Source organism: Synchiropus splendidus, chromosome 13, assembly GCF_027744825.2.
Source record: "Synchiropus splendidus isolate RoL2022-P1 chromosome 13, RoL_Sspl_1.0, whole genome shotgun sequence".
NCBI classification, from domain to species: domain Eukaryota; kingdom Metazoa; phylum Chordata; class Actinopteri; order Syngnathiformes; family Callionymidae; genus Synchiropus; species Synchiropus splendidus.
The window spans coordinates 13,584,029-13,595,006 of NC_071346.1; the positions used below are offsets into that span (position 1 = coordinate 13,584,029).

Sequence of the window (10,978 nt, forward strand, 5' to 3'; positions counted from 1 at the left end):
TACACACATATATATGTATTGGATAACATAATATCTTCCACCTCCACTTAAATAGTATACACACTTATAACACATCTTTCCCAATGACATTGCAGCATAAGGCAGTTTTGGGTTGGTGAAACATATATGCAGTTTGTTTCCCGTCTCGTCTATCAGATACTCATCTTCGTTGTCGTCCTCCTCATGACTACAAAGCAGTGATTGTAGTAGCAGGATAAAAATTGTTGACAAAGATATGACATATTACTGCATTAACAAAAAGTATTCAAGTTCATTAGAAACCACTTCCTGTATCTCAAGGAGGTGGCTGGCGGTCATAGTCATGTGATTTCCGAGTATGATCCAGGTGTCTGAAAAAAGATCCAGACGTTAAAATGGAGCAACATTTATTTACCACTGCTGAATTTATGATGTATAATCTTGACAAATGAAAACACCAATACAGACGCAATAACATTTCACCATCAACAGTCAGCGTCGCTTTTATGATTATGAATTACCTCTGCGGCCAAACACTTGTCGCTGGCCGCCATAATCAGGTTCATATTGGGAGAAATTTCATTGGTGTCGACTGTTGCTACATCTGAGGTGCTGCGGGGAATCACAGGCCTCTTCTTGAAGTTCTGGACCACATAAACTACCTGAAGAGAGACACAGACGTGTTACCAACAAAGCACGTCTGACATAAACACGTGGCTTTTCTCCACTGCTACAAAAGTGAAATGTAAAGAAGCAGGACCAGGAAAGTTTGCCCTGAAGCTCTTCGCTCCATTAACCCACTTCTCAATGGCTACATAAGATTGAAGCCTGGTGCTCATGTCGCAGTTCAGACTCCTCACTGCATTGTGTCCGGTACTCTAAAACATCAACCTTTTTCCAAAAAAGGTTTCCAGTTGACAACTAGAGACGAAGGAAAACGGAGCCACAAACAACTGATCAAACACCCATCTTCAGTTTAAATCGTTCTCATTGCTAGTAGTGTCACTGTAACGTCCTCTAGTCGCCACTACATTAACTGTTAAATTGGCAGTAGCTACATTTCAACATCAATGCTGCACCAACACTCCAACCTCAAACTCCAGTAGTGCAGGTTCACCAGCCCGTCAAGTCATTTCTTGAGACCACCAAATAAATGCATGTAGTCGAAATCAAATTTATTTAATGTGCAAAAACAGCTTCATCAACAAACCATTTAAGCTTTCTCCTTTGGAGGAAGAGCAGACTGAGATTATCAATGAGGAAATTTGCTAAAAATTGATGCATCCAAAAAGGAATTTCATGAAAGATGGGAAATGAGATGCATGTTTGTACTTCAGGAAGAAACCCAGTCAGTCTCCTGTGCTGGGAGACAGTGGAGAAAAATTGCCTTCAATTATTGAAAGAGACTCTACTTCTATTTACTTTTTCTTCCTGTGAAAGAATGCCATTCACAGATGACTCAGTTGATATACTGTAATTTTTTTCATTGATATTTAGCCTGTTGCGTGACAGAGTTTGACATCAAAGCCCATCATACTTAAGATACTGTATAAAATAGAATTCAAATGTTATTTTACAACGTATTAAAAAAACATGGTGCGGTAGTTTGAGGGTTAAAATTGTTAAACCCATTTAAATACCATAAGATACATTTTGTAACAACACAGCTAAAAACTTGCTGGTTGGCTTACCAGAAAGGCCGCAATAGCGCCACCAGTGGCCATTCCTGCAATGACATCATTCCAGGTGTTCCTGTACTCGGCGACTCTGTTCACACCCGTCAGTACAGCCAGACTGACCAACGTGATACAGAAGAGGGGGGTCGGCAGCAGCCCCCCCATTGATCCCGACACATGACAGGGCGTAGATCTGAAAACAAACATTTAATTACATTATCACGACTGAAGTCCACCACAGACTTCGCTGCATGTGCACTCACAGACAGGTAAAGAGCGGTAAAGAGACTCAGCGCCGCCTCTTTGCAGGGGAATGTTTTCCTGGCCCTCATGACGTCTTGAGGGTCACCGGTGCAGACGTCTGGGCGGCTGATGAAAAGCGCCACGTCTTCACACCCCAGAGCCGTGTAGTTAGGACGACAGACGGACAGAAAGTAGGGAGCCAGACTTCCCGAGACCAGCTGACCCATGTTGACGAAGATGTCGGTCGTGAAAAAGCCAAAGGCAAACACACCTGAAGAGAGGAAGCATTTGAAATCCAGAACCTTGGGAGAATGGTAGACATCATTCAAAGCAGGTATTCGCTTGGTCCAGAAATACCAATGACTTGGAGAGACAGTACTCTCAACAAAGCTGTTATTACATCCCTCCTCAGTGAAGGAAAGACACTAGGAACTCACCGAGGAATCGTGACGTCCTGCGGATCATAGGGTTCACGTAGAGACAGTCGGCCAGCACCACAACCTTTTCTTGGTCATGAAACCCGTTAGAAGAGTGAAACAGGAACATCACCAACTCCACCCCTGATATCTTAGAACGACAACGGTAAAGGAAAATAAAACTGTGATAACCACTGAGATATCTCATCAGTTGTGCTTGGTATCGACCCAGAACATTTGAATCCACGGCTAAAGAAAACCCATCTTACTGCTTCAGGCTAGGAGAGCAATAGCTCTTTGTTGGACAAGTACAGACGCCCCGACATTGAGCAAGTGGGGGGGAAAAAAAGAGATATTGAGCTGCATTGAACTGGAAAAGCTCAAGCATGGAGCAAAATATTTATTTTTATATACCATTTGGTTCATCGATGAACTAGTTACAATTATGCTACAACCCCGCCGCACACATAAGAGCGATAATTCTATCATATTTTACTGGTATTTTCCTATGTTCATACGTCAACATTTTTAATAATTTCCTTTTTTACTTTAGAGCAAAGAATATCTGACATGTCCAAAACCTGTTCCCAGAATCTAAAAATATTTGTGTAACCTCCCGTCCTATGTGGAACAATACCTCATAAACATTACATAAAAGTGAGCATATTTGTGTAACCTCCAGTCCTATGTGGAACAATACCTCATAAACATTACATAAAAATGAGCATACATCCATCTTCTTCTGAGTTGAGAGACTCACCAGCACCACAGGCAGTCCTCCCAGCACAGAGTAGAGCGTCATCGGGTGGATGCCGCTTGAGGACTCTGGCCCTGGATCTGGCCTCGACAGTCTTGGGTCTCTGCAGATGAAGCCCTGCTCTGCTGGACTGAAAGTGTCGGTGAACTCACAGTAGTAGACCAGCATGGCTGCTGAGGACAGAATCACCACCTGGAAGTACAGCATGATGGACTCCAAGAGAACTGCCCGGGAGTCCGCCTGCCTCACTTGGACGTCTCTAGCAATGGTGATAGACCCAAATCGGAGAGAAGACTGAAATAAAAATGGCTCTAGCCGATGTCTGAGTCCACTTACCTCCTTCAGGGACTGAGTGCTGGTGTTTCCACCTCTGTGACTTCACAGAATCCTCCAGAATAAAACCGATTCATTCTACCTCACAGAGCAATCTCTGAAGAGTCACTTAGAGTTAGCAGGACACACACACAAGCGTCACACATACACACACACTTTTGAGGTCTGTTGTAACCAAATGCAACATTAAATTTATGCGACGTTTGAGAACCTCGCTTAAATCTCCATCATTTATTCAGCCAGCAGCACGATCTCATGTTTAAAAGTTTGTGTGGGACACCTTACTTCACTCAGAGAGAAGCTTGAGACAGCGAGCCAGTCTCTGTGTGTCTCAGTGATTTACAGGAAGTGTGGGGGTGAGAGGATCGCCTCAACCTTCGCTTAAGTGCTGAGTCACGCAGCATGTAATTCATATACGTGCCAGCGTGATTATATCACAAGTGTGAGCTGAATTTGCGTTGCCGCACTTCTCTGTCGTGAAACCCTTTATTTTCTCTTTATTTTCTGACCCGTTTTATCCTGGATTAATATTCATACCAACGCTCTCAGGAGTGGGAATAAAAAAAGATCAAGGACAAGAGTGACAGATCAAGGATGATCAGAGTTAATCACAAAATGAAGACCCTCATGTGACCCTTGACGATGACACCATCATAAGTATGTTGTAACCACATTATTACATCTAAACTCATTTTTGCTTTGGAAACCTTAAGTACACAGTCTAAATCCACTCATATCTACTGACCTCTTGTGGTCACATCAGTGAACTGCCGTTAGAAATAAACGGGGGCGGGCGATCCTTCGAATCATTTAGATATATCATGTTCATGTACCAGCAAAGATAACTGTCTGTATTACATAAAACGACAATACAACAGAAGCCTCTTGTAAAATGAATTTCACAGTTGACTTATTTAACGCAGATGTCTTACCAACTCCTTTCTTCCAGTGCTCATAATATTCTGATCCTATTTTCAACTATAATTTTATAATAATGAAATCTTTGATGTCTATCGTATTTATTGATTATAATGGGTAAAACGGTTTTCATAAAATTGTGCTTTTCATCATATTAAATCATAATTTGTGTTTAATGATTCTTTTTATAGTATATGCTTTAAAATGTCAAAGAATTAGGTATCACTTTCTGATCAGATTGTCCTTTTTTCCAAACTTTAGAAAACTTTATTGACATTGTTATTCACTTGGATCATTGTTTCGGTTACTTTTCTTATTAAACATAAGTAGCCTTCAGTTTACAATCCAGGGGTTCCACTGCTGAGATACGGTCACCATGGCAACAAAGAGTCACTTTCCCACTATTCAAAGACAATGTCTGTGGGTTTATTTTGGGCGAATGTCAATATTATTTGTTGCAAATCTTCTCGCACCACAGGAGAACAGCGCTACATTGCTCATGGGCATCATGACACAGTGTGATTACAGAGATGCAGTGTTCCCAGGCCAGTTGTTAGCAGTGTGAAACAGAGTCGCCTCCAGTCAGCGCCAGGTGTCCGTCGACAAAACAGACACAAACCTCTGCGGAATTGTCTTTGCAAAACCATTACAATGAACAAATGGTGCTTTTGAAATACCATTTGCAACATGTCACTGAGTTTCAAGTGCAAACATCACTCTGACAGTGAGCGAGTGAGTAACTCACGCAAACAGATCCAGACAGTCGTCCAGTTCTGAGACACTGGTGCTGCCTCCACTGTCACCATGGCAACCATCAGTCTGCTGTCTTTGTTTTCTCCTCCGTCTGTACACACTTGTCGGGCTCCTTTTCTCCAGTTCTCCCGAGTCTCCCTCGGCTGCAGCCCGTGAGTCAGGCAAAACCTCTGGTTCCTGGGCTTGTGGAAGGTCATGTTTGTGTACACTCCTTGAAGCCAAAGACGACTGGAGGTTCTGGTAGAACCTGCAGAACAAGACTAGATATTACTCCAGCAAAGTAAAAATATTTTTTTACATTCACTATTTAAAGTGTTTTGGCATTTCTTTGGATACTTCCTGTCAGAGGTTGCCACAGCAGGTCAGCCTCCTTCACCTTAACTTAATTTAATCATTCTCTTTGGTGCCCAGTTCTCCGCTTGAGATGACCCACCAGCATACTAACAACTTAATAATTTATCGCTTCATTCCCCCCCCTCGTTTTATGTCTCCATACATATTACATCTTTCTTTATTATCTTTACTTAAAATAGAAAAGGTGATTCTATTTTATCTATGTTTAGCAATTTCCTCAAAACACTCTTTATTTTATGGTGAAAGCCTGAGAGTCGCTCAACTTCACAGCACGTTCCAATGACTGAGAGGACCTTCTGAAAAGGAGCTGATGCAGCAGTTGGCAGTAGCAATTTTCTACTTGTGAGAAAAAACAGACCTGTCGATTCTTCTGAAGTTCTCCTCCATCTTCGCGTTGGCCATGTGACATAAGAAATCAATGTATTGGTGTGAAACCAGAAGGTGTCCTTTCAGGGTCAACGGTACCTCCAGACCATGTGTGCAGCGGACGGCCTGAGGGCAGGAAACACACAGGCTCTTCAGATTTGATGTAAATTACACAAGGCACTCGGTATAGACATGTTTTTTACACACATGCTGTTTTAAATAATATGGAATAAAGTGCATATCTGTAACAAAATCATTCATTTTTTGTTTATTTGTTGTGTGGATAATTATATACATTTTACATTCATTTTACAAACACATCTTAAAATACTTGCAGGACTAAGGGTGAATTCTAATTCCTCCATGTAGGCTAAATTCTCAACCCTCAATTTTAGCCTTCAAAACCAAGTGCTCAGGGCTATGCAACTTGGACGCTCCTTAAATGCAGACACGTCCTCAGACTGTGGGGGGGCAGTATTACGCAAAAGTGGCGTTCAGTTTGTCAATTAAGAAGAAGACAGATAAAAGATTCTAAAATTAGAGTAAATGTCATGCAACAAGGTAAATAATCCATAAAACGGGCAAAGACAATGCAATGATTTTCATAATATTTTTATCTCCATTAACAAAGAAAATACTTGCATTTGTAGCTGACTTTATTCAACGCTTTGGACGCCATTTTTATTGGCTGAAAAAACACAAAGCATTCTGGGTTGTCTGGGTATTCCTCAATCCTAAAGTAGGTGCTGGCAAATCTCATTATTGAGGAAGATATTTTCTTCAATCTTGCTCCTCAACTTAGCTTCTTGAGAATCGGGAGAGGCCTGGCACTCTGTGGGAACATGCATTTTTTTAAGTTGAGGATTGAGTTTTAAGGAAGGAATTGGAATTCACCCCACGTTACAGGAGAAGTGAAACATTTTTGACAGTGTGCAAGAGAGTTATAGTAATTCGGCACAAACACTGGCTGACCTGTAGAAAAAGAGTACACTGAAGTTGGCCCTCAGTTTATTTCGAAAATGAGTGTGATCCACAGTACCGTGATGATCTTTCCCGTCTTGCCAACAGTGAGACCCGAGTTCCTGAAGCCCGACTCCACTGCTACAGAGTGCTGGAAGAGGCAAAAAATAAAATAGAGGTGCCGGTTACGAGCACAAGCCTCCTGAATGCAGTAATATAATGCAAGCAATTGTTGAAAAAGACCAAAAATAATATGTTTTCACATGATCAGTCAACAGACTCGTAGGTTTTAAATATCACATCTTTATAACTGAACTATTTTGAATTACCCACCATTGATAACTTTCGGAAATAAATCTGGAATTTAAAGCCATGAATAATTTCTGCGCAGTTTCACATAAGAGCAGAGGTGAGAATCAGAGGACGAAGGACAACAAAAGCGTCATCTTCCACTCCTGTGGCAGACCCACATCACCATGGCAACCATTCATATTTGACAATAGATTTCTATTCAGACTGTTGATGTCTGGAACTAACAATTATTTTTTTTCCCCACCGCTCATATATTAAGCATCATCAGATGTCAAAACAACGAGTGCACATGCACATTTTCTAAATCACACAATAAGACTTGTGCACTAAAACTGTTCTATGCATAACAACTAATAACAGTTTTTATTTGCAATATTAATGAGCCACTGGGCAACTCCAGTCACACACACAAACATCTTTTTCTGCCAAGCTCATTCACTTTTCTATCAACCTCCTCCCTTATGAACGGCTCCCTCACAACATGATGATCTGTCCCCCATATAGCGACATCATTTTACATGACACTTATAAGCCCCGTCAATCGGACAGTCCACTTCACCTGCCAGAGTCAGACACGGGGCACATCTACCATCTTGCGAGTACAGTAAATGTTGACAGTGTTGACATACTGTATCTGAATTTGCTTGGAGTGCATGGCTATTCTATTTCACCCTTTTTAACAACCTAGAGGAAAGAGAGACCAGAAACCAGCCCATCTTGGTCCTGATAACTCTATGTTTTCTATGAAAAAGGTTCTATGTTTTTGGTTCACCATCGCATGAATTCATGTGTTCCATTGAAAAATGTTCTGCGCACCAATATTTTTTCTCAAAAGTCTATCTCAACCCCTAATAGTAAACTAGTCACCTGCATATTTACAGTTAATAAGCAGTGACAAGGTTGTTATTTGGAGCAGTTGTTCACGGCCCAAAAGTGGGGCACAAAGCCGCAGTGGTGCTGGTCACATTTCAGTAGCAATGGGATTTCAGTTATACTCTGCTGTTTCTGAATAAATATGAGTGACAGTCTACAGCCCACTGTATAGCACCCAGCTGCTCAGACTGAATCTGAAGAAAGTATCTTGTGGAGGTGTGAATAAAGATCAGGGGTGCTACCATCAGCTGAGCGTCCTCCAGCCTCCTACACTGAACATGCAACACAAATGGCTCAAACTTGAGCACAGCATCTCCTGTGGACTTGTCCAGACTGGCCATCTGATGAAACAACACACACACACGGTTAGAAAACACGGACAAAATTCATCGTTCTGTGTGGTCGTTAGTTAGCATTAACTCACCAGGTCATCGAGTGTACACTTGGCATGTGAAACAAACAACCAGGCACAATTCTGTTTTTGGATGCCAGAGCTGTCTGGAACCTGAATAAGAGTCAAAATAAATACAAACAGTGAGATGTTTATGGGGTTTGATTTACATTTTTTTAAGGAAAGTGTTTAATCAATGGTCTGATCAAAGTAAAACTCGGCTTGTACTGTATCATTCACTCAGACACACACATCTTGAATAATAGTGTGTCCTGTGGTAAGTTAACACGCAAAAAATTTATCAGAACTTGAGTTGGCACTGGAGAATTATTGACGCTCCTTAAATGTATCAGAACACATGATGTTTTGCGGTTTTCGAATGCAATATATTGGTTAAATATATGGTCAAACGTTACTCCTGACTTGGTGTAGTATAAACCACATGTTTACGACGTCAAAAAATACATTACGCATGTCAAATATGAGTGTTCATCATTGCTAAACATCCACCAGTAAATCCTACTACCTCTATACACCTACAGTATCTGTTTGCAAGAGATGAGCTAGTGCTATTACCGCGTCAATGATAGTGATTCTCCCGGAGCAGGAGCTGGTGGTGAAGAACTCATCACAGCCGTTCAGAAGCGACACAATGTGAGCGATGTCTTGGTCCACACTGCCCTTTAAACTGAGGTCCAACTTGTTCAGACACTGTTTCTTCCATTGACTGAAGTTCTTCTCCATGACGAGAGGCGAACACGCCAGAATCAAACACCAAACAACTACACAACCGACGTTATAGCTCAGATTTACATTTAGTATGGTTAAATGTCTGTTTATGTTAAACACATTTTCGCTGGTCGGAGTGATTCGAAATAAAACATCCTCACATGTCTCCGCCGGCTGAAGAGCACACTCGACGCTTTAATACTGACTGTTTTTAATAACAGCAGCTGCTTACTGCCCCCTACTGTCCGGGAGAACATCTGCGTTAAAGAAGGACGTGGTCTTCTGCTCCAGGGAATTTAATAAATACGATTGCCGTTCTTGTGGCGTGGTTTGTTGCACTCTTATGTAATTATTAAAAAAAAAAATGTTGCATGTACTATTTTCTAGGTCAATGGTGTCTCCACAAAGCACACGGTGAAGATGACATTTACTTTTAAAAGAAGTTAAATACAAATATATATGTTAATTTTTTTTTAGTTCCCATCATTCTCAGATGCTTAAAGCAAGAACAACACTGTTAGCAGCTATTAAGATTTTGATGTAAATAAGAGTTATTGTTTGTTGTTGTTATTGTGTATTGTTGAGGGAAAGGTGAGGCGAGTAGCCTTGCACGTGCACTCTCTAATCTGCAGGATCCCTAGAGGGTCACTTTATCACTGTTGTTGTTTTTTTCATGGTCAGATTTACACTAGAGACTTACGATGGAGGCATTTCATGTGACACAGCCATTTGCCCCTGAACATTGAAGAATGAGTATTTTTTAAAACTAGGTTATTAGTGGCTTCAAATCCTACACACAGTGCTTTTCTTTATGGGGTTTTTATGTTCTCCTTGTCCATGAATCGGTTCTCTTAAAATTATTTGTTTTGGCATTGATTAGATGGTGTCTCTTAGCAAAGTTGAAACTATTGTCTGTGTGCTCTATAAAGGTACCAGTGATTTGTTTATGGCTTTGCACAAATATTTAAATTCCAAGAATAATAAACCCTTGACTATGGTACACCAGGCCGTCCAAATTAGACACATTGAGTTTATGTTTCATTATTTTTTTTTAACTATTATCAACAAACTACGAAGTCTGAAATAAACATGAATAATGATATGATTAACATGAAGAGCTTTATAAGTTACAAAAACAATTTCTGAAATGTTATCACGCTTCTGTTGATAAATGCCGCGATAAGACATCAGATGGCTCTGCCCCACTTCCTTAGCTTACCTGGATCAACCATGAATTACAATTATTGCTTACCCTTATTTTTTTGTAGATAAGGCTGTGAGGATGAATGGTTGTTGGTCCATATGTCTGCCCTGTGATAGGCTGGCAACCCGCCTTTCACCCGCTGGGACCGGCTCTACAACCCGACGACTCCGTTGGGGAATAAGAGGAAGAATGAATGAATGATCATTTTGAACAGCAAATCATGGACTTTAGCTTCTGCTGACGTTTTTTTTTTTTTTTATGTTTTACTGTGGTTGGATGTGACCCAGTTGCCTCCTGCATTGTGGGTGGACGTGTATTCACATCTTTTTTATATCTTTATTAGTCATTAACAGCAGATTTCTCTTGAAATCTCTCCATCAGCCTAGTTCAGACACAGCCACAGTCACTGCAGTGTGAACTTAAAATTGTTCCTACCATCAATTGTGGGGGTGTGAAGTGTTGATGAAGGTTGTTATGGGGATAAGCACCTTATTAACTCCCTTCAGCACCGAGCAACAGAACTGCCCCAGATCATCCCATAATAAAAGCAGAATTATATATTGCTCCAAATGAGCTGACGATATCACTCTACATCAGTCATGAAATGACACTAATTGAAGACGTGGTGCGTGTGTTTCTTATTATTTTTTTGGAAGGGTTCTTTATTACACTGCAGGCTCCTGGTCCTATTGTGGGAGGCTGAAGCAGGAGCTC

General features: G+C 41.0%; 1 protein-coding gene across 2 annotated transcripts; it reads right to left on the bottom strand.

Annotated features, from left to right (window-relative positions):
• Positions 1 to 500: 500 nt before the first annotated feature.
• Positions 501 to 9,251, bottom strand: tyw3 (tRNA-yW synthesizing protein 3 homolog (S. cerevisiae)). 2 transcript variants are annotated; one of them, XM_053884252.1, is made up of 8 exons: positions 8,908 to 9,251; positions 8,365 to 8,445; positions 8,183 to 8,281; positions 6,835 to 6,906; positions 5,788 to 5,921; positions 3,264 to 5,322; positions 2,336 to 3,201; positions 2,145 to 2,169 (listed from the first exon to the last, which is right to left on the bottom strand). In XM_053884252.1, the coding sequence occupies exons 1-6, from the start codon at positions 9,073 to 9,075 to the stop codon at positions 5,064 to 5,066; spliced, it is 813 nt and encodes a 270-aa protein (XP_053740227.1). In that variant the 5' UTR covers positions 9,076 to 9,251; the 3' UTR covers positions 2,145 to 2,169; positions 2,336 to 3,201; positions 3,264 to 5,063. The 2 variants fall into 2 exon arrangements, with proteins under 2 accessions (XP_053740228.1, XP_053740227.1); XM_053884253.1 differs by lacking the exons at positions 5,788 to 5,921; positions 6,835 to 6,906; positions 8,183 to 8,281; positions 8,365 to 8,445; positions 8,908 to 9,251 and adding exons at positions 501 to 641; positions 1,671 to 1,848 and having other exon boundaries at positions 1,919 to 2,169; positions 2,336 to 2,465; positions 3,075 to 5,060.
• Positions 9,252 to 10,978: the final 1,727 nt, after the last annotated feature.